The 23,412-nt window shown below is 45.0% G+C and overlaps 1 protein-coding gene across 1 annotated transcript; it reads right to left on the bottom strand.

The window, feature by feature from the left end:
- Positions 1 to 445: 445 nt before the first annotated feature.
- ZFP37 (ZFP37 zinc finger protein) lies at positions 446 to 14,047 on the bottom strand. Its single transcript, XM_032418843.1, has 4 exons — positions 13,902 to 14,047; positions 8,670 to 8,796; positions 8,078 to 8,212; positions 446 to 3,289 (listed from the first exon to the last, which is right to left on the bottom strand). The coding sequence occupies exons 1-4, from the start codon at positions 14,031 to 14,033 to the stop codon at positions 1,743 to 1,745; spliced, it is 1,941 nt and encodes a 646-aa protein (XP_032274734.1). The 5' UTR covers positions 14,034 to 14,047; the 3' UTR covers positions 446 to 1,742.
- Between the last annotated feature and the right edge of the window lie 9,365 nt (positions 14,048 to 23,412).

Here is a 23,412-nt window from a genome sequence, read left to right on the forward strand (position 1 = left end):
TTGCAAAGATGGCACTTAATCACTTGTTTGTTGAGGGTCCATCATTATGCTAGACTAGTATCCAGGTGAAATATTTGTTGAGCAGAACTGACCACTAGAAAAGTCTTGCTTATTGACCCATATGTTTATTCTGAAGAACAAATGAGGTAATGTAGTGAATGTGCTGTGAAAATGTAAAAGGTGACATGCATGCCCTATATTATTACCTTATATAACAAAACCATTTTTGTCCTTATGTCACTGTTTTTGGTGTAACAATTTAAAAATAATTCAGTTGTATTTTTTTATCTATGACTTATGAATAAAAAATAATAATAGTAAATAGGTATGCAGTAGAAAATAGGTCTCATGTGGAAACCCAGATTGATTCACAGTACCTTCTGGAATGCATGCTTAAGAATGACTCTGAGGCCCAGTCTAGGTTCACTCAGAAAAAGTGCGGTGATCCATTAACAATGTCTGCTATTGAGCAAGAACAGGAAGTAGTGGTATTTGTTGCAATACATTTGAAATCCCAGATTCAGGTGTTTGTATATAAGTGCTCTGAATATGTGATAAAATGGAGTGACTGTTCGGAAAATCACTTTCATTCACCTGCAATCACAATTTATCTTCAGTCTTTTAAAAATATGGCATATAGAAGAAACACGGTGCTAAATTATAGTTGTAATTCATTATTTTAATAAAAAGATGTGTGTTTGATAGGACAAGTCTTTGTGAATTCAATATTAAGTTTAATACCATATCCTCAGATTCATCACCCTGAATTCATAATAGGCATAGATACTTTCACTTCATCAAACAACACCATGGAGTGAGCTCAGTGAAAATTTTAATCAGTGTTGATGTATGCATATTAAAAAGATTTTAATTGTGAAAATAACACATGTACATTATTTAAAATTTCAAACAGTATATAATAAAAAGAAGGTCTCCTTCCCATCCTAGCCCCCATTCCTGTACTCCTCTGCTCATGACAACCACCATAAAGTTTCTTCTGTATTTTTTCAAACCAAGTCTATTCACATACAAATATATGTATATATACTTACATACACACACACACACACACACAGACAGGCAAACACATCCTTTTGTACATTAAGTGGGAACATACTATACACACAGTTCAGCAACCTGCTTTTTTCACTTAACAATTTTAATCACTTAACAATACACAGGTGCTGGTAGGGAATGATGTCCCTATCCTTGGCTGCTTTCTTTTATTTTTTTCTTAATTTTGTGTTAATATTTTTTACATAAATAACTTTTAGAAAGTATGCAGCTGATGTAGAAGCTAACAAAGACATTAAGAAAGAGCTCGGTGATAACATCAAAGATGAAGCTCATACCAGTGGCCAGACACACTTATACATGGAAATTAACAGATGTGCAAATTCAATTCTCAGATGTGGAGCTTAAGGGGACATACTCAAGCAACTCAGGAATTGTCAGCATATGTAATTTGTTTCTCTTTTGCTCTGATTATTCAGCTCATTAACGATTTTTAAAGCTTTATATTTTGGTCTGAATATATAAATAATTAATAATTACTTTTAAAACAATATTTTCTATAAAAGGTTGGTATCATCCATTGCTTCTATGTAAGATTCACTTTCAAACTCTCTCATGTGTAATTAGGTATGACTTCTTATTAAAAGCTTTCTAACATCCTTAAAATTCAGAGTCCTACTAAGGTTAAACAAAACCTTAGTTGAATTAAAAGGTTTCCCACGTTAATTTCACTCATGAGATTTTTCTTCTGAATGAGTTTTCACATGTTTGGTAAGAGATGCATTTTGTTTGAAAGCTTTCCCACATTCATTACATTCATAGGGTTTCTCTCCAGTGTGGGATCTCTGATGTATAACAAGTTGTGACTTCACATTGAAAGCCTTTCCACATTCATTACATTCAAAAGGTTTCTCCCCAGTATGAGTTCTCTGATGTACAATGAGGTGTGACTTTTGGCTAAAAGCTTTCCCACATTCATTACATTCATAGGGTTTCTCCCCAGTATGAACTCTCTGATGTTGAGTAAGGCCCTCAATTTGTTTGAAGGCCTTCCCACACTGATTACATTCAAAAGGACTTTCACCTGTATGAGTTCTCATGTGGTAAGTAAGAGAAGAGCTATGTCCAAATGCTTTTCCACATTCATTACATTTATAGGGCTTCTCCTTAGTATGAGTTCTTTGATGTATAAGGAGGTGTGACTTCTTGCTGAAAGCTTTCCCACATTCATTACATTCAAAGGGTTTCTCACCTGTATGAATTCTCATGTGTTTAGTAAGGGATGAGCTATATTTAAAGGCCTTTCCACATTCATTACATTCATATGGTATTTCACCTGTATGAGTTCTCACATGTTCAGTAAGAGATGAGTTATACCTAAAGGATTTTCCACATTCCTTACATTCATAGGGCTTCTCACCTGTATGAGATCTCACATGTTGAACAAGATTTGAGCTGTGTCTAAAGGTTTTCCCACATTCAGTACATTTATAGGGCTTTTCCCCAGTATGAACTCTCAGATGGTCGGTAAGGGCATGTTTATGACTGTGGGCTTTGCCACACTGAATACATTCATATGGTTTTTCACCAGTGTGAGTTCTTTGATGTACAACGAGGTGTGACTTTTGGCTAAAGGCTATCCCACATTCATTACATTCATATGGTTTCTCTCCAGTATGAACTCTCTGATGGTCAATGAGTCCTTGTTTATGGCTGAGAACCTTCCCACATTGATTACATTCATAGGGTTTTGCTTTAGTTTGAGTTTTGTCATACTTAGTAGGAGATGGGCTATGGCTGGATGATTTCTCATGTTTCTCTCCAGTTTGAATTTTGTCCCATTTAGTATCGGATGAGCTATGATGAGCTAATTTCTCATGTTTCTTGCCAGTTTGAGTTTTGTCATGCTTATTAGATAAGCTATGGTTGGATAATTTTTGTTTCTTTCCAGTTTGATTTTTGTCTTTCTTTGTATCAGGTAAGCTATGGCTTAATGATTTCTTGTGCTCTTTAGCTACGCTAGGTTTCTTTTTTGCATAGTTTCTTATACGACCAGGTAAGTCTGAATTCTGTTTCAAACTCTTTCCATGTGAATCGAATTTAAGCTTTTTTTTTGAAGGAACATGTTTTGTACTCACACTTTTTTCCCCCAGTGAACTACATTCATGGCTTTTCTTCTTAGTCAGACTTCTTTTCTTGAATGCAACTTCCTTAAGGAGTTTGTTTTGAGATTCCTGGTGGTTCGCTAGCTGGTCATTACCTTGCTGGACCTCGTCTAAAATGGAATTCAATAAGAATTCAATTGTGAATCTCTGCCCTCTCATATTTTGGAACACAACTTATAAAAGAAATGTACTATTGTGGGGGCTGAATCTTTACTCAAGCTTAGTATCCCAAAGTGAGTGAAATATCAAGTGCAAATGTCCCTAAGCTCTTGGGCTTGAGGGGAAAGTGCTGTAGGAAAAACAAGAAAAGTTCATTGACAATAGAAATTAGACAAAACTTTGCCTGTTTATAAATATGACCTTGCAACCTGGGATGGAAGATGAAATAAACACAAGGAGAAGTGACTAGGTAACAGATGAAGTGAGAGGAGCTTGTGATTGTAGTTGATATTTTTTGAGATTTCTCCTCAGCCCAAGCTTCCCAGCTTTGATAACAGCCAATCCATCCACAGTATTTGGCTCCCACGGCCTGTACTATATTGAGTCAACTCTCCATGGTCATAGTTGGAGACAGACCCGGGCCAAGCCACGGTGTCCAATAAGAGTCTTCCTCCTAAAAATGTCGACTCTAGTTAGTCTCCCCTGGGTTTTACAAGGATATAAGACAAGAAATAGTAAAGTCATATCTTCCCTGTGTAGGCAGAAGGTTCATCAGTACAAAGAACGAAGCATATATCCACAGGGAAAGAGATGTAAGATCACATGTCCTCAAAGAGACCATTTACATAACCCCAATTGCTGATGGCTTCCCAATTCTAGTTCTAGTCCCTGGTAGGGTCTGGCTGAAGTATCAGCCTTTAGGTTACAAGAGATAACCATATGTCCTTGTAATAAATTCCTCTATTTACTTAGGCTAGCTCAAGTTATTGTTATTTGTCATTTGTTATTGCACTCCAAAGAGCCAAAAGAGAGAAAATAAGATAAGTCCATCAAGAAATACTGAACAGCTTATAGGCGACTAAGGGAATAAGCGGGAGAGCATGTTACACCACCACCACCAATGATCAATAATGACATGCTTGTACTAAACACAAACCCTCAAAACCAAAGTAACAACCCTGCAGTTTTTCTGCATTCCCTGTTGCTTTTACCATGATAAAAGTAGTGCCATGATAGTAGTGAGATTAGCAAACAAACTTTATAGCATTTGGATTTACCGTGTACACGTGTGCTTGTTTTCCAACAGTTTGCTATGGAGCATGCCTTTGCTTCTGCCAGGTCACTCTACTAATTACCAGTTATAAATTTTAAGCTTATTCCCAGCTTTAAGTGATTGCTCACATCCTCTCCTCCACACATTATACAATGACATATTTTAAGCTATCTTCCCAGTGTGTGTTGCTTCTCTGAAACCACCACCCACACTGACAAATGGAGGCAACCATGTTTGAACCATATGATCCAACCCTTGGGTGAAAACAATTGACTGGACAGTGGTAAACAGAGGGCCCTACCTAGGCCAATAATATTCTCGCTCCTAAGACTTTAGAATTGAAATCCAGAGAGTTCTTTTAGCTAGGTATGGATACTATATGTTTAAAAATCCGAAAACTTAAGAGTTGAGACTACCATTTTAAGGTGACTTTTTTCAGTTATGTGCATGAAAAAGCAGAAAGATCTTTAGGGTTGGGAATTAAACAGACTCAAAGAGAAAAGCAGATATGAGTCTCCAAGAAAGAAAGAAATAGAAATTGAACAGCTGCCTTGGTTGTAAAGGAACATTACATGGATAAAGTGAAACCTGGGATCAAACAGAAAAGAGTCATGGTATTTGAATATAAGCCAGGAAATACTATTCCTTTCATCAAGGATTCTTAAGAGATTAGTTCCCATGGAGTAAAAGATCAATTTTTGTAAGTATAGATATAGTAGTACAGATATAGTAGGGAGAAGTAGAGTTTCCAGCTGCTTTTTCATTTAGGAAATTTTAAGTGATACAAGCATTTTGGGGGAAAGAATATAACAAGAGCATGACAAAGGCAGCATCTCCCAATGCCCAAGGATGCTGGAGAGGATGGAGGCAAATCTCTTTCTGGGAAGAAAGGGATCAAAACTCAAAACTACACCCCTTGAGGTGTAACATTATAGGAACCCCTTATGATGATGGAAATTGGCCAACAGGAAAAGATATAAAGCACTATGAGAGAAATTTACCATGAGGGGGAAAAAGAAAAGAACCTGAACTAGTGAAATGGTATAATAATAAGGTAATACTAGGAGAGAGTTGGGTGTGACAGAGCATGTGATTAAGGCTGTAAGCTTGTCCTGAATCTGAGACAGTAACTAAAACATGAATTTTAAGCTAAAATGACTGTAACTTCAGGAACTGAAGTATATAGCTCACTATACGCAGCAAATCATTGGAGGGAATAGAATAGTCTTTCCTTGAAGAAACTCCAAGTACTATATAAGAACCTGAACCAAGAAGAAAGTCACTGCAGCAATGACAAAGATGTATTAGATGACTCGGGACTATTTTTTAGTTGTAACACCAAGTATCAGAGAGAGAGAAGTAAACATAGCCAAAATTGGAGCCACTAGTGGATGAATCAAAACTCCAGGAGGTCTCTTCATCTGTCATTTGAAAGACTAGTCCCTCTGGTTTCAGGAAATTCATGGAGTCTTGGAAAATTCAGAGGACACTTAAAAATACATTGTAAACATTCTGCTATTTGGGGGACTATAGTGATATAAATAATAACTGAATATTTTAATGTCTGGTGGCAACATATAAGAGGAATCTAAGAAACAAAAAATGGAGCCAACAAATCAGCCTAAGAATTGGAGCAATTTAGGTATGAGATAATATACACCTGATTTGGGTGATGTCTGTGAGAACTGAAGAAAACAAACAAACAAACCAGGAACTGAGGCAAGGACAGTAAAAGAGAAGGCAGAGAGCAGAGATTCACAGGAACTCCATGGTACACAGGCCTAAAATCAAAGCAGACCCTGATAAAAAGAGGGAAGGTGAAAGAAAGCTCTAATTTAGAAAGAAAGGCAAAAAGACACAGCTTTCCATTTCTGACACTGTGAGATTGAACTTTCCTGGAAGCAGGTAAAATATGAGTGCAACATGAAGAAACTGGAGATTTATCTGGACAAGATAAATTTACCTTAAAAGTCACCAGTATAGAATAAATAGCTTGATTCTTTCGAGGACCCTACCTAGACCAATAATATCCTCGCTCCTAGGAGTTTAGAATTGAAATCCAAAGAGTTTTCGAGGGAAATACGATAGAGAAAAAAAAAAAAAAGAACAGATAGTAGAAGACAAAACCTTAGGGACACTTCAGCAAAGTGAGAAGGAAGAGAATCTGGTGAAATAAATGTAAAGAAACACTTAGAAGAGAAGAACAGATTCAAGTGGTGTAATTCAAGCCAGGGGCAAGAATTTCATGTTGACCAAAACTATTAAAATATGAACTGGAAGGGAAGCCAGAAATTTACATACAGGCATGAATTCTGTGGGATCTCACTGCATAGGTTAACAAGTAAATGGAAATAATGATGCACTATAGACCACAAGTTTAGAGCATTTCACAGTGAAAAGGAGGGAAATGGAAAATAATTAAAGGCAGGGGAACATCATGCCAAGAGATTTGGAAAGAGGATGGATCTAAGAAGGTTTGAACATACAAGGAGAGAAATATGATACCACGGAGTCCCAGAGTTTGAGCGGATGAAGGGAAAAAACTGAGGATATTAGGAAAAAAGAAGATAATAAAAAACAGCACTGCTTCAAATAAGGTAAGCTGTAGGGGGCGCCTGGGTGGCTCAGTTTGTTAGGCGGCTGCCTTCGGCTCGGGTCATGATCCTGGACTCCCGGGATCGAGTCCCGCATCAGGCTCCCTGCTCGGTGGGGAGTCTGCTTCTCCCTCTGACCCTACCCCCTCTTGTGCTCTCTCTTTCACTCTCTCTCCCTCTCTCAAATAAAATAAAATTAAAAAAAATAAAATAATAAGGTAAGCTGTAATGGGATTCTGAAAATAGCTGAGAGGGGTTACTGCTCCTTCTGGAAGCTGAGCGATGGAGAGCATGGATGAGGAAAGACAATAAGGAAGGGTCAGCTAGGCATTTGAGGGGCTGGTACCAGAGATTCAGAGCTCTGGTTTTCACCTTTTTTCCTACCACAATACTCATGGTGTGGCAGACTGTATTACTGTTCCTTGTGGAAAGATTGTACCTCCCAGACCCATTGCATGGTCCCTTGAATCCTCCCTGTGGAAGGATTATACATTCCTACCTGTTGAACTTAGGAGTAGCCAGGTGATCTGCTCTAACCAATTAACCAATGAAATGTGAGAAGAAGGAGGTATCAGTGATGTTAAGAGTCATCAGTGGTGTTAAGACTCATCAGTGGTTCTACTCATTCTTCTTTCCTTCTGCCATGAGACCAGAATTTGCCAAATAGGGACTGGTCTTTCAGTATAGGTCCAAAGGATAATGTGGAATAGGGCCATAGCATGAGCAAGAAACAAATCTTTCTTGTTGGAAGCCACTAAGGTTTAGGGGTCATTCCTTAATAGAGCAGAACTTAGCCTAAGCTAACTGATACAAGTGGTATAAGCAAACTCCCATGAGTAACACTGGCTTACAACTATAATGACTCTCATATGAGAACCTCACACATGAAGAGGTTCACAGACAGAAGAGAGATTAGGATCTCTAAGGTTAGAGAATCTTTGTAGTTTGAATTCCTCCTCCCCAAGAAATTCTGATATTTTTCAACTGCTACTCCTGGTTAAGAAAAAAGGGTCTAGGATCTTGAAGAAGATTTAAAAAATAAATTATTCATTGAACACTTCCAAGTTACCACCAAAAAATTAGAAACTTACTTCCATTGGTTCCTATTTGCTTGGGTCTTGCTATTTCACTGGGACCACCTTGTCTGGGTCTTTTGCCCTTCCCCAACCATGGCTCTTCTCCTTTTTCCAACTTGGAGATCATGTCTGGTTTGGGAGCTTGATACCCTGCTCATGAGAAATGGCAGAAGTTGAATGTTAGGAAAACAAACATCCCAGAAATCAAGCCCTAATATTTGGACTTCAGAGCCTTGAGAGGATAAAGAATATATGGCTTCTAAGGAGAAAGAGAGAAAGAGAGAGAGGAAGGAAGGAAAGAAAAGAAAGAAAGAAAAGACAAGAAGAGAGGGAGGGAGGAGGGAGGAAGGAAAGAAGGAAGGAAGGGAGGGAGGGAGGGAGGGAGGAAAGAAAGAATATATGGCTTCTGAAATTTCACAATGTGGCTGCCCATGTACCCCGTCTAAGCAGACCTTCCATTTTGGAGACAGGGGCACAAGTATCCTGCCTCATACCCAAAGGGATTAAAACTCTTTGATTCATAATAGCCAAGGCCAAACTTATCAAGAACTTCAGAGAGAAGGTATTACAGTGGACACATTTTGAATTATGAAAGAACTGTCCTTACCCATTGAGGCAAGGTTGCTGTAGTTCTCCAGCATCACATCCTTATACAGGTTCCTCTGAGCAGGATCTAGCTGCTCCCATTCCTTCTGGGTAAAGGCCATAGTCACATCTTTGAATGTTACCGATCCCTGTAATAGCAATATTCCTATTCAGTCTAATGTCATCCATATTATTGGGTGATTTGGACAAGATAATAAAGATTTGCTCTCACCTCAACCATTCAATGTTGATCGTGATGTTATATAGGATACTAATTCTTTACCCAAGTCTGCATTTTTTTGAGAGACAAAAATCATATTAAGAAATGTCCCTGAGGGGCGCCTGGGTGCCTCAGTTGTTAAGCATCTGCCTTCGGCTCAGGTCATGATCCCAGGGTCCTGGGATTGAGCCTCGCATTGGGCTCCCTGCTCCGTGGGAAGCCTGCTTCTCCCTCTCCCACTCCTCCTGCTTGTGTTCCCTCTCTCCCTGTTGTCTCTCTCTGTCAAATAAATAAATAAAATCTTAAAAAAAAAAAAAAAAAGAAATGTCCCTGTTATGGATTGAATGTCTGTGTATCCCCAAAATTCATATGTTGAAACCCTACCCTCCAATGTGACAGCATTAGGAGAGAGGGCCTGTGGGAAGTAATTAGAATTGGATGAGTGCATGCAGGTGGAGTCTCCATGAATGGGATTAATGCCCTTATAAGAGTCGTAAGACAGCTTGCTTCCTCTCTGCTCTCTCTGCCAAGTGAGGATACAAACAAGAGTCTGCAACCTGGCAGAAGGTCTCGCCAGATCCCAACCATGTTGGCACCCTGATCTTGGGACTTCTAGCCTCCAGAACTGTCAGAAATAAATTTCTGTTGTTTTTAAGCTACCCAGCCAATGGTACTTTGTTGTAACAGCCCAAAATGACAGTCCCATTTGCAAATTTGTTTATTCAAGAGGATAAAAAAATCAGAGAGAAAGAAAATTACCAAAAGCAAACAGAATTAGTCTATCTTTTCTTCTATAACAAAAGACGATGGAATAGAGTTCTGAGGTAGAAGAATTGAGACCCTTGATTTTTATAACCAGTCAAAAGATCATTCATGTTTAGAAGCAAAAATAATATATTTTAGGCATGTAAGGATGCAGAAAGTATATCACCTATGTGCTTTAGAAATAAAGAGAAGGAAAGGGACAGGGAAAGAGGAGGAGAAGAAGAAAAGAAGTGATTTTTAAAAGAAGGAAACTGCATCAGAATAAAGATTTCAAGATTGGGAAAGATGTAATATACAAGAAAGAGCTATGAATAATAAAATCAGTCAGATGTCTAGTTACATCTGAGTCACTTGATAATGTACAACTGTTATAAAAGTATCCTTAAAATCAAGAGGTATGATGTAAGAAAAATAAGCAGGAATATAACTGGTAGGTTGGGAGACGCGGGAGAAATTAAAGCATGTTCAAGATTCTCCTCTTATTAGGCAGGTGAGAGGAGGATGACACAGCTACTGGAGAATTTTGCCACTAATGAATACACGTTCAAACATAATTGTTTCACATTGAAAAATGACCCCTTACCTCCACAAACCACCAATCAATTAGCTGCATATGTCACTAATCTATAACCTCACGGACCTCCAGTCACTGATTTCTTTTTTTTTTTTTAAGATTTTATTTATTTATTTGACAGAGAGACAGAGAGAGAAAGCACAAGTAGGCAGAGCGGCAGGCAGAGGGAGAGGGAGAAGCAGGCTCCCGACTGAGCAGGGAGCCTGACGTGGGGCTCGATCCCAGGACCCTGGGATCATGACCTGAGCCAAAGGCAGCTGCTTAACCAACTGAGCCACCCAGGCGCCCCCAGTCACTGATTTCTAATAAGCCCCATCACTGAGGGCCACTGGCCTCCCAGTCACTGATGTAATTCCAAAATGACTGACCCCAACAAACTTCCCAATCACTAACAGCAACAGATTTCCCCAATCGCTCCCCAGACACTCCAGTCACATATTCCCAGGGGTCCTCCACTACTGATACCCATGGAACACATCAATCTCTATCTCCGATACGACCCCAAATCCCTATCCTATCAATCCCCAATCACTGACACCAACAGAACTCCACCAACAGCGGCCTTTACAGAAACCCTAATCACTGCCAGCAAACTGCACTGCACCTTCAACCTCTTTGGCCAGTCCCTTCACCTGCTCCCTTTATCTGAAATCTACCAGTCTCCTGAGAATCCTGCCCCTTACAGTGCTCCCTGGAGGAGGTTGTTTGTTTCGGCCCAACCAAGACTCATGTACCTCATGGCCTGAAGAGAAGGTAAATGCTAACTTTCAACTATTTTTCATACGTCCTTCAAAATCCCTATCATGTTTAGAATATCACGAGACTTTAAACCATTAACCCTCTGGTTCAATGATTCACTAGATAAACGCACAGGACTCAGCATACAGTTGTACCCGTAGCTATGATTTAGTACAGCTCAGGAACACACAGCAAAATCAGCTAAGGAAACGGTGTATATGGGGTAAAGTCTACAGAAACCAGGCACAAGCATCCAAGAGTCCTCTTCCAGTGGAATTACGCAGCGCATACTTGATTCCTCCAGAAATAAGTTGCGAGAACACGTGTGAAACGTTGTTTCCCAAGGAAGTGCATCAGAGACTCGGTGGCACTCATAGGCACCCTCTGCCCGGCACACACAAAGATCCTAGGTTCCCAGAAGGAAATCAGGAGCTCGGCATAAACCACACTGTTTACAGAGTTTAGGCACAGTGAGCCACTTTTATCATTTCTGGAAACGATAGGAAGCCTCCTGAAGTCTAAGTTCTCAGATATCAGCCAAAGGTCAACCTTGCAAGCAGGCTTTTCGAAGGATAGCTGTTTGGGGCCACTTAGGTCAACTTCTGCACACAGTCATTCTGCCTCGTTCACTGAAAACTTGAACGCCAAGCTCCTCCTCACTCCAGCTCCTGCACTCTCGCTACATCAACGTAGAGGAGTCCACAGCCTGGCCCTTCTCTTTCCTGACTCCAACAATCTTTTCTCACACCCAAACTCAGCCACCTCCTTCTCACCCATCCATTCCTCTCTACTTAAAACATTCCACCCTCCGACCACTGTTTCCTATGCTGTCAGCCTTTTTCCTCTAGCACTTCCATGCCAATAATTCTCCAAATGCATTCAGCCCCCAAAGCATTGATCTGAATCACTTTTCTACAGTCTTCCATCACCACACGGCCTTACTTTTCTTCTATCTTGTTTAGATTCTTTGTTCTAACACCATATGCACTCCACAGAAAACAGCTTTAACTTCCTTGCCCCTTTTCTTCACTGTACTTACCTAGCAAAGCCTCAAACTTAATCAAACCCAACTCTCCTCTTCACCTCTGCCTGCAACCTTGTAGCTGAACATCCCAAGAGAGAAAAATCAAACAACTGTGTTGCCTGGACTCACTTTAGGTTTATAACACATATCACAATTGGGCATCCAATACAGGGAGTTTCCTATTCCTCTTTGCAAGATGGTTATTCCAAACATTCTCCTCTTTCTCTCGGAAATCTCCAGCATCTACTCCTTCTCCACTCTCAGCTGATAAATTCATCTTATACTTTCAAAGAGAAAGTAAGTGTAAATGGACAAGAACTACCTTGCCTTGTTACCACCAGTTCCACCAATCTGTTTCCAAAACCCCTATCATCTGTCTCCTTTCTGTTAAAATGGAAGAAGTGTTCCTTTTCTCACCTAAGGCTAGTTTCTCCACTTATGCTCTACAGCCCATTCTCAACAGCCTTCTCAAGGAATTCACCCCCTGCAATTAACCTCTTTCTCTTTTGTACCACCTATTTTTCCCTTTCTACTCAATCATTCCTATTGACATACAAAGTTGCTTTAAAATCAATTCATCTAATGAAAACCATCTCTTAATCTCATGTCCCATCCAACGTCAATTTATTTGCTCCCTTTACCAGCAAAACTCCTGGTGTGGTCGATACTTGCTGTCTCTACTTCATTACCTCCATTCTTTCAACTCATTCCAACAGGATTTTACTCTTATCACTCCACTACAAAGCTCTAATCAATCAAAATAATCATTGAGCTACATCTTGCCAAAGTCAAATTCTCTGCAGTCATGCGTCTGGGACTCATAAGAGCCTATGACACAACTGTGACAACACAAGTCGCATTGTCTTGAAAAGCTTTCTTCTTTATGCTTCTTTGACACCACATTTACAATTTTCATCATATCTCCATGACTACTCCTCCTCATTCTCTTTATTTTCTGTCCTCTACCAAACCTCTAAATGTAAGAGTGACCCAGAGCTCTGTCCTTGGTCCCTCTTTTCTTCTCTATCTGCCTTCTCTCCCTAAGTGATCTCATCCAACCTTACGGCTTTAAATACCATCTGTACGCTGAAGCCTTTCACATATGGATTCTTTAGCCCAAACCTCTCCTAAGTTTTAGATTCACACATTTAACAACTACTCATTCTCTACTTGGACATGTAATGGGCATCTTGACGTGGCCAAAACAGAACCACCGTCATCCACTCTGGCTCCCATTTATACCCATCAAATCTGGTTGTCTCCAACACAACCCTTTCTCAGAAAAGGGAAGCACCCTTTATCCAGTGCCTCAAGCCAAAAGTCTAGGTGTAAATCTTGATTCTTCTCTTCCCTCATGTTTCATATCAACTCATCAGTAAGTCCTACTGGCTCATCTCCAGATGTATTCTGAATCTGATTTTGCATTTCCCTGCACTTCCCTATTCTAAACCATCATCACCTCTTCTCATTAACTGTTGTGATAAACCCCTATCGGACCTCCCTGCACGTCTGCACACACACAAGGACAATCCGGTAACTCCCACAGGCACTATAATCGCTTGGCTCCCATAGGTCACAAATTGTCACACACCTCCCCAGTCTTCGCCCCACCACAGAGCCCCTATATCTGATCCCCAGAGCCTTCCGGACTCTGGCTTTTGCGTGAGCGCCACAGACTCCCCGCCTCACTGTCACCGCACATCTCCCCAGACACGGATTTCCATAACCTGCAGCACCCGCGCACCCTGCAGGGCCCCCATCACTGCCCCACAGATCCCCCCGAACCCCCCCCCCCCCCCCGCCAGAAGGCCCTCCAGCATCGCCTCCGATTCCCAAATCGCTCGTCTCAGCGACTACAGTCACCCTCCAATCACGGAGCCCCAATTAGACCACCTCGGACCACCACGCCGCCCCGCCCCGCCATCGCGCTCACCGCCGCGCCGCCCCCCGGCTCGGACACGGCCATCTCCGCTGGACACCCGGCCCCTTCGGCCGTCCCCGCACTCCTCCTCCGGCCCACGCTCTCCCGCTTTGTGAGGATCGGCTCGCAGGCGGAGGCCGACATGGCGGCGGCTCGAAGCGCGGCCTCAGTGAGTCCGGCGGCTGCCATGGCGGCGCCCCTGGGTATGGCGGCCGGGCGCGGCCATCTTGACCGAGGCTCTGCCGTACAGCGGGGGTCCGCGCTCCCCGCGGGCGCGCAGGCGGGTGGCCGCGCGGCTCCGTGGAGAGAGTCCTGAGAGGTGAGCTGCGAGCCGGCAGAAAGCGTGCTCAGTTCCTCGCTGCACGATGCCTCGCGGTGTCCGACGCCCAGAGGCTCGGCCACGCGAAGGCAGAATTTGGAGTTGCCTTTCCGCATTGGTCACCGCAGCCTGCTGCCGGGAAACCCGCAAGCATGAAGCCCAGCGAGCACTCCAGACAGCCAGGATAATAGAGATTGAGGGAGGAAAGAGAAAAAGCCCGATCACGCAGACACCACTGTTTTATAGGGAAAGAGCACTAATCGCTCAAATATATGTCTTTACATGTACGGTATAAGAACAATGAGAAAAAAAGGAAGCGGCAGGTTCCATGAACACATCACTCCTCCGTGAAAACCCACGTCTAATGGAGATCAAACGGAACCCAATAATCAAACAATTGGAGCAGAAATTATTTCTCAATGAGCTCTTTGGTGTATTGACGCCATTCATTTAACAATTATATGTTGGGCTTTTACTGTGTGCAGACTAGGTTGCTGCGCTGTGCTAGATAATGGGGAAAGAGTGGAGACCCACGTAGACACAGCCTGTGTTCGCCCTGCTGGAATTTACAATGGGGCGGTAGGCTTGTGAACTTATTCTAAATATGCTGTTCCTTTTTCCAGAGTCACACCCTGTTTCGCACCTTCCACTTAGATGAATACAGGACTAGGTCCCTCAGTCAGCAGCGGCTGCATCTGCGGCCTTTGCCCTCTCAGTCTTTAGTCTGAATATAATTCTCAGTGCATCTTCACTTAGCTCAAGACTCCCTAGACCACCTAATTTCAAGACAGTTTTCTGCCTAGTCTCCCTATCCTATTACTGAAATTTTTTCCTAACAATTATTTTTTGCTGTTGCACAAAGCACAGTGGTACGTTTCTCATTTATTCTCAAACTATCCCAACAATGCTTTCCCTAGTCTTGTGGCATCAATTCTAGAGCCTAGCAAAGTATGTTGTAAATATTATGACAAGCAGAATGCTAATATGGACCCCATTATTTCTGCCCAACCCCCCCACACCCCATGTTACACCATTATGAGATCCCCTCTCAGGAGCCTGTGATATCATTCCCATGATAAGATCCCAAATCAGTTGATTTTGAGTTCATAAAAGTGGAGATTATCCTGGGTGGACCCGACCTAATCAGGTGAGCCCTTAGAAGAGACCGGACCTTTCCTGAAGTCAGAAATTACAAATATGGGGGCGCCTGGATGGCTCAGTCGGTTAAGCAGCTGCCTTTGGCTCAGGTCATGATCTCAGGGTCCTGGGATTGGCCCATTTCCTCTGCCTCCCACCCCTGCTCATGCTCTCTCTCTCTTTCAAATAAATAAATAATCTTAGAAAAAGAAAGAAAGAGGGGCGCCTGGGTGGCTCAGTTGGTTGGGCAACTGCTTTCAGCTCAGGTCATGATCCTGGAGTCCTGGGATCGAGTCCTGCATCAGGCTCCCTGCTCAGCGGGGAGTCTGCTTCTCCCTCTGACCCTCCTCCCTCTCATGCTCTCTGTCTCTCATTCTCTCTCTCTCAAATAAATAAATAAAATATTTTTAAAAAGAAAGAAGAAAGAAATCACAATATGAACAGACCTGTGGAGGGGCCACGTGGCAAGGACCTGAAATCAGCCTCTGGGAGCTCAGTCCTCAACAGCAAGGAAATGATTTCTGCCAACAATCTGAGGGAGCTTGGAAGCATACCTTTCTCTAGTGGAGCCTCTAGATTAGTACCAGCCAATACCTTGATTTCAGCTTCGTGTGACCTTGAGCAGGGAATCCAGCCATGCCGGTCAGAATTATGACCTACTGAAATTCTGAGATAATAAATTTGTGTTGTTTTAGTCCAGTAAAGTTAGTGATAATTTCTTATGCAGCAATAGAAAATTAAGGACTCAGTGGAAATTGAAGGCTAATTGCTTGATTGAGATTTCTCTTTGTCTTCTGGGGACACAGCCCTCTTCCCTGTGTTCCAGACCGAGCATTCTTCCATCCTCATCTTCTGGGTGGGAGCAGTTGCTTCCCATGCTCCTCAAGTATAGTCCTGACTTAATTGACCCTGATATTACCGTCCTAAAGGTCCAATATTTACGTGAAAGAAAATAAGCTGTCTGCTCTCTATCTGCTGATAGCTAGCTCAGAAAGAAGAGAGGCAGGCCAGTGTCTCCAGGCTTTTCTTTAACATAGTATTCCCTCGCAAATGGAAACAAATCCCACCATATCTATAAACAAAAATGCTGTACTAATTGTGACAGTTCTCCAAGACACCTTGATTCTAGTATTGACCAGTCAACCTCAGATACCCTTTGGGAAGCACAGTATTGAGAGAAAGAACTGGATGGAAAAGCATAGGAGAAGTAGGTTGAGGATATTCCTGCACTGAAGAGGGGGGATGGGAGCAAGGAGGAGAGACCTGCCAAGAGAAAATGAGGGAATAAAGTTGGTAGGTCAGGGGTGCCAGACTGGCTCAGTCTGTAGACCATGTGGCTCTTGATTCTAGGATTGTGAGTTCAAGCCCCATGTTGTAGAGATTGCTTAAATAAATAAACAAACAAACAAAAAAAGTCAGTTGGTGAGAATGGGATGGTTACCAGAAACTTTTCAACTTACATAGTTCCATCATTTCTGCACATTGCAGTCAATCAGTTTCCTACTTCAGATTAATTGGAAAAGAGAAAATCTTTTTTTTTAAAATATTTTTAAAAATTATTTATTTGACAGAGAGAGACACAGCGAGAGAGGGAACACAAGCAGGGGGAGTGGGAGAGGGAGAAGCGGGCTTCCCGCTGAGCAGGGAGCCTGATGCGGGGCTCGATCCCAGGACCCCGGGATCATGACCTGAGCCGAAGGCAGACGCTCAACAACTGAGCCACCCAGGCGCCCCTGGAAAAGAGAAAATCTTATACTTGAATTAATTCTGTAAAAACTGTAAGGATCAGTGTGTTGGTAATATATTCACATGTGAATTTTTGTATATGTTAAGACATTCTCAGATGAGTAAAAAACTTGTAATATCAAAGAAATCCCTAGAAATTTGTCTCCTTTGGATCAACTCTATTATTTCCTTTGCTATCAGCTAACCTTACTGAATATGAAGTTCTGGGTACCCCAGTTTCTAACTCTGTCTCCTATATGAGCCTGTATTTTGACTCTTGACTATGTAGAACTTCTTACAACAGTCTCTAGGAAATGTCCTACAAACTCATCTCGTGTAGGGCTGTCCCAGGAAAGGAAAGAGAACTGTGTGGTCCTACGTATCAATGCTTTCTCATTCATTCAGTACTTCAATACTCAATAAGTACTTACTGCACATCTATTGTATACCAGGAACTATGATAGGCATTGTGGATGCAATGATGAGAAAGAACTTAGACACAGCTCCTACCTTCAGGGAGCTGAGGATCAGGGGAGGAGACCACTATTCTTCCAATAAGCACACAACGAAAATGTAAAATGAGAGCTATGAAAAGTGCTTCTAGGAAATACACAGAGTGCCAGGAGAGCTCGTAATCTAGTCTCAGCAATTGTGAACCTTTCCGTGATAGCTAAAAATGAGTAAGAGTGGACCCAGACAGCATTTCAGCTCGAAGGAATGGCGTGAGCAAAGGCCAGGGCACCTCCCAGCCCTCACCCTCACCCAGAAGAACATGGAACCTTCCTGATCTCCTCTGACAGCCCCTCCCCCCTGGGTCTTCAAAGATCTCTGCTCCTCCATCCTTTCACTAGGGGCCTCGCCCTTCTCCTTTCTCTTCAAGGGACAGGGTTCCCTTGCAGGAAACGCCTCCGTATTTTCTGTGTCAAGGACCTCGACTCTCAAAGTTCTCATCGCCTGGGCTCTTGCCCTGTAGCCCATCCCACACCACCCATGTACATCACTCTCTTTTACTCAGAGTAAGAGGTGGAGGAAGAGTCAAGGAGTGGTGTGCCACGCAGGTAGGAAACTTTATGAATAAGCAGGTAGATGAAGCATGTGACATGTAAATATGTCCAAAGCAATTGCTTCAAAGAAGAGTTGATGTTGGGTGGTGTAAGGATTGCAAAGTGGCAAGCTAGAAATATCCTGTCTTGACTGGGACGCTGGTTATATGGGTGTGTGATACATCTGTGAACGTTTTAGTGATGTGTGCGCTGACAACACTGGGCATTCTAGGGTTACAAATAAAATCTCTTTCATGTTCGTACAATGAAGCCCTGAAATAGGAAAACCAAAGATGAATGAAAGATTCAAGAGACGAACAGAATACACAATCACAGTAGCAAAGGTCTGAAGTAGTAATAAATTTATTGCAACATATGTAAACGTGGTAATCCACAAGGAAGGGAACACGTGGTGTTCACTTCAGCATCAGACACCCTGCGAATCCCCTCACATCTCCAGTTGCTCATTTGTCCTAATATAAGCCCTGCTAGAGGTCAGCTTCCAAGCGTTCGTCCTGAAGAAACCTAATGTCCAGCAGCGCCCCCCCGGCCCCCGCGCAGGACAAGTGTATTTTAGTTTTCAACTAAAACAGGAAAACACATAGGGGCGAGAGGGCACAAATCCCGTCACTCCAGCGATCTGAGGCCACCAGTGTTGGTGCAAAGGACCACCCTTGACTTTTGTCGGACATGCATCCTCTATGGCCACTACTTGGTTCTGCCCTTGTAGCAGGACTGCCACCCCAGACCCCACCTACGGAGAGTGGTTCATGCTGCAAATTAATGTTCCAATGAAATTAGTGTTACAAAACAGCAGAGGCCCACATTCAGCCCCAGGGCCCTAAGTGCCCACCTCTGCTCTCCACCACATGTCACATTTCGAAGTTGTGGATTCATACCTTTACCGACACTTTGCTGATTCGGGCATAGGGGGCGTGCCATGCTGACACACGAATGAACATGTGGAACTGTTAAAACAAATACGAAGGAAGCAAGCAGAAGCAAACAACAGAAGATTGTACCTTCCTTGAAGTCAACATGCAGCACAGAACTGACTGGGTCTGCAAACTGCTGTAGGAAGACAGCTCAGAACCCAGCCCCTGAAGAGCTTAAGGACCAAGAGCCCACGGAGGGCCCGGTGTAATCCCCTGGCTTCCCCTGCCTTGGGTGTGGTCCCGCGCTGGCTGGGTAGGAGGAGGGGCTGGGCGGCCCGGGGACCATAAAAAGGGCCTGCCCTCTGCCTGCCTGGTCAGTGGCCTTTCCGGTCCTCAGGTGTCCAGAGGGTCCTCAGGCGTCCAGAAGGTCCTCAGGCGTCCAGACGTGTGGCTGAAATGGAAGCGGCTACGAGCAGCAGGAGGCCTGGCCAGGAGCCCCCGGGGAGCCGAGGTCGCTCCCACAGAAATGACAAAGGGATGCGCTCCAAGGCAGACCTGTCCTTTGTAGAGAAAGGAGCAGATCCAGGTTCCTGTGAAGGCCAGAGGAAGGATGACATCGTGGAGAACGCAGAGGGCTCGCAGAGCACAGGAGGTAGGGGTCCAGCTTCTCTTCTGGGGAGAGGGGTTTGGCACGATGGTTGTGAGGGCTTGAGAAACACAAGAGATTGGACTGGGCTGGGCAAAGCAGCAGGCCCCCTGTTAACCTTAAAAATAAAAGTCAGTCATTTTACCAGCAAAATGGGTTTCTTGGAGGGGCGCCTGGGTGGCTCAGTTGGTTAAGCGGTTGCCTTCGGCTCAGGTCATGATCCCGGGGTCCTGGGATCGAGCCCTGCATTGGGCTCCCTGCTCCGCAGGAAGCCTGCTTCTCCCTCTCCCTCTGCCTGCCTCTCTGCCTACCTGTGCTCTCTCTCTCTATCTCTCTGTCAAATAAATAAATAAAATCTTTAAAAAAAAAAAAAAATGGGTTTCTTGGGGAATAGCAGGGCGTTGCAGTCCAGGACCTGTAAGCTCTGGCAGATCCATAGACCAGTCCAACAAACGGAGGAGAGGAATGTTATTTGATGGAGAAGAAGGAGGAAGTTGGGTGGGCCTGTTTTGAAGGAAAGTTCACGGGAGAAAGGTTGGGTTCAAGGTGATGAGGGTTTCTCGTGGGCTGAGTTGCTGGTCTAAGCCATTTCTTGTAGGAGAGGCAATGTTCATCTTTTCCTCCCTGGGTTTGTATTTGATGATTCTTCCTGATCGACCTCCAGTGCTGTGCTGTGAGAATAACCCCTTCTGGCCCCCCAACCCCATTTTATTTTATTATAATTTTTTTTTTAATTTTTACTTTTATTTCTTTGAGAGAGAGAGAGAGAACGCACACAGGTGCTCCAGCACAGGCTCGTGAAGGAGGGGGGAGGGGCAGAGGGAGAGAGAGAGAGAGAATCTTAAGCAAGCTCCACACTCAGCAAGGAACCCTTACCGACTCCATTTTAAATGAGTTTTCCCCTTACTGATTTTCACACCTGGGAAGATTTGACCCTCCCACTGCTGAAAGTGGTGAGGGAAACCCAAGGCGAAGGTCAGAGTCCTTGTGGTCAAGGGCTCTGCCAGCTGAGCCATCCGTGGGGTATGGACTGGAGGGTAGGGTTGCTAGATAATGTGTGCCAGGCAGCTCAGGCACACAGACAGTGACAGAAAAGCCTGGGCCCTGGAGAGCTTGCCCTTTGCAGCTGGAGGAATCCGGCCTTTGGGGGTGGGGCTGTTAGGGACCAGGGTCAGACTTGGAACCTTCTCTAGTCCACTGGACTCCAGATTCCAGAGATAGGTCACAGATCACTCACCCCTCTCCTGTCCACCCACAGCGATCACCAGGCAGAGCCAGGTGGCCAAGGACTCCAGGCACAAGCGATGGAGATGCCCCGGTGGCTCCCTTGACAATCGCCACAAAGAAAATGGACAGTGGGAGGAGAAGGGCCGGGGAGGACCATCTCCAGCCCAAGGGAGAAGAGAGGACCAGCCTGACTGCGCTAGAGAAGGACGTCCTGGCAGAAGAGGTACGGGTCTGGGCTGGGACGCTGCAGGGGTGGGGATGGAGCTTGTGTGTGTGTGTGTGTGTGTGTGTGTGTGTGTGTGTGTGTGTGTGTTGGATGGGAGGGGGGCAGGGCAAACCAGGCACCCCGGGGGAGGAGACAGACGCAGCCCCTGGCCAGATGCTCCCAAAGCACTATGGGGCTGAGAGGAAGGCTTGCAAGACTGGGCACCGGTTCCCACCAGATCCTGGAAGGGGCCACCAGAGTGGGGCGTGCTGGGTCGTAGTGGGTGCGGTGGTCATGGAGGTGGGGCAGTCCAGCCCCGGAAGGGGCGGTGGCGACCTTGGCAAGGGATCCCCCCTGGGCCTTGGGCACTCCCCGAAATCCCTCTCCTTCTCTCTCCCGCGCAGGTGCTGCCCACTCTCCGAGGCGCCTCAAGGGCAGGAGGACCCCCCGGCCCAGATCGCCAGTGAGGACCACCGGCCCAGGACGCCGCCCCGACAGCCGCGAGGCCCGTCCCGCCTCCCCAAAACGCCGCCGCCGCCACCTGGGGCCAGAGGCGCGCGATCCGCTGGCGGCCGTGACCACCAGGCTCTGGCACCGGGTGGGCGCGCTGGAGGTGGCCCTGGACGAGCTGCGGGCTCCGGGGGGCGCCTTCCTGCCTGTGCCCACCCGCTGCACGCAGCCCTCGGCCTCGCAGCGCGCCTGGCTCTCCTGGCAGCTGGCGCACGCGGGCGCGACCCTGCACTGGGCGGCCTCCCGGCTCCACGCCCCGCTCGCCGCGCAGCCCTGGCCTTAGGGGCGCACGGCGCGCTCGCCTCCCCGCCGCTCCGCCCTGCCCGGAGCCGCTCCGATCGGCGCGCCCCACTCCGGGGCCGGCGTCCGAGGCCGCACGGTGCGCACCGCCGCGACCAGCTCGCGACCAGCTCCCGCCCAGCCGGGCCCAGACCCGCCGGTCCGCGAAACGGTTTTCGGTCGGACCACAGCTCCGCTGCCGCGCGGTCCCCAGCTCAGGGACACGGGCCAGGTTTCCGGAAGACAGCCCGCGAAGATGAGCCTGCAGAGCAAAACCCTTCTGTGCCTCTGGTGGCCTCGGATCGCCGGAGTGACGGGATTTGTGCCCTCTCGTCCCTATGTGTTCTCCTGTTTTAGTTGAAAACTAAAATACACTTGTCCTGCGCGCGGTGGGGGGGGGGGGGGGGGGGGGGGGGGGCGCTGCTGGACATTGGGTTTCTTCAGGACGAACGCTTGGAAGCTGACCTCTAGCAGGGCTTATATTAGGACACATGAGCAACTGGAGATGTGAGGGTTTCGCAGGGTGTCTGATGCTCAAGTGAACACCACGCGTTCCCTTCCTTGTGGATTACCACGTTTACATATGTTGCAATAAATTTATTACTACTTCAGACCTTTGCTACTGTGATTGTGTATTCTGTTCGTCTCTTGAATCTTTCATTCATCTTTGGTTTTCCTATTTCAGGGCTTCATTGTACGAACATGAAAGAGATTTTATTTGTAACCCTAGAATGCCCAGTGTTGTCAGCGCACACATCACTAAACGTTCACAGATGTATCACACACCCATATAACCAGCATCCCAGTCAAGACAGGATATTTCTAGCTTGCCACTTTGCAATCCTTACACCACCCAACATCAACTCTTCTTTGAAGCAATTGCTTTGGACATATTTACATGTCACATGCTTCATCTACCTGCCTATTCATAAAGTTTCCTACCTGCGTGGCACACCACTTCTTGACTCTTCCTCCACCTCTTACTCTGAGTAAAAGAGAGTGATGTACATGGGTGGTGTGGGATGGGCTACAGGGCAAGAGCCCAGGCGATGAGAACTTTGAGAGTCGAGGTCCTTGACACAGAAAATATGGAGGCGTTTCCTGCAAGGGAACCCTGTCCCTTGAAGAGAAAGGAGAAGGGCCAGGCCCCTAGTGAAAGGATGGAGGAGAAGAGATCTTTGAAGACCCAGGGGGGAGGGGCTGTCAGAGGAGATCAGGAAGGCTCCATGTTCTTCTGGGTGAGGGTGAGGGCTGGGAGGTGCCCTGGCCTTTGCTCACGCCATTCCTTCGAGCTGAAATGCTGTCTGGGTCCACTCTTACTCATTTTTAGCTATCACGGAAAGGTTCACAATTGCTGAGACTAGATTACGAGCTCTCCTGGCACTCTGTGTATTTCCTAGAAGCACTTTTCATAGCTCTCATTCTACATTTTCATTGTGTGCTTATTGGAAGAATAGTGGTCTCCTCCCCTGATCCTCAGCTCCCTGAAGGTAGGAGCTGTGTTTAAGTTCTTTCTTATCATTGCATCCACAATGCCTATCATAGTTCCTGGTATAC

This window comes from Phoca vitulina, unplaced genomic scaffold (assembly GCF_004348235.1).
Source record: "Phoca vitulina isolate PV1807 unplaced genomic scaffold, GSC_HSeal_1.0 scaffold21, whole genome shotgun sequence".
NCBI classification, from domain to species: Eukaryota; Metazoa; Chordata; class Mammalia; order Carnivora; family Phocidae; genus Phoca; species Phoca vitulina.

Bases quoted from the DNA above. Each gene is read 5' to 3' on its own strand.
- ZFP37 (XM_032418843.1), bottom strand. From the start codon at position 14,033: ATGTCGGCCTCCGCCTGCGAGCCGATCCTCACAAAGCGGGAGAGCGTG. The intron at 8,797-13,901 runs GTGAGCGCGATG...TTGCTATTACAG, and splicing joins AGCCGGGGGGCGGCGCGGCG to GGATCGGTAACATTCAAAGA. The intron at 8,213-8,669 runs GTAAGGACAGTT...TCTCATGAGCAG, and splicing joins CAGCAACCTTGCCTCAATGG to GGTATCAAGCTCCCAAACCA.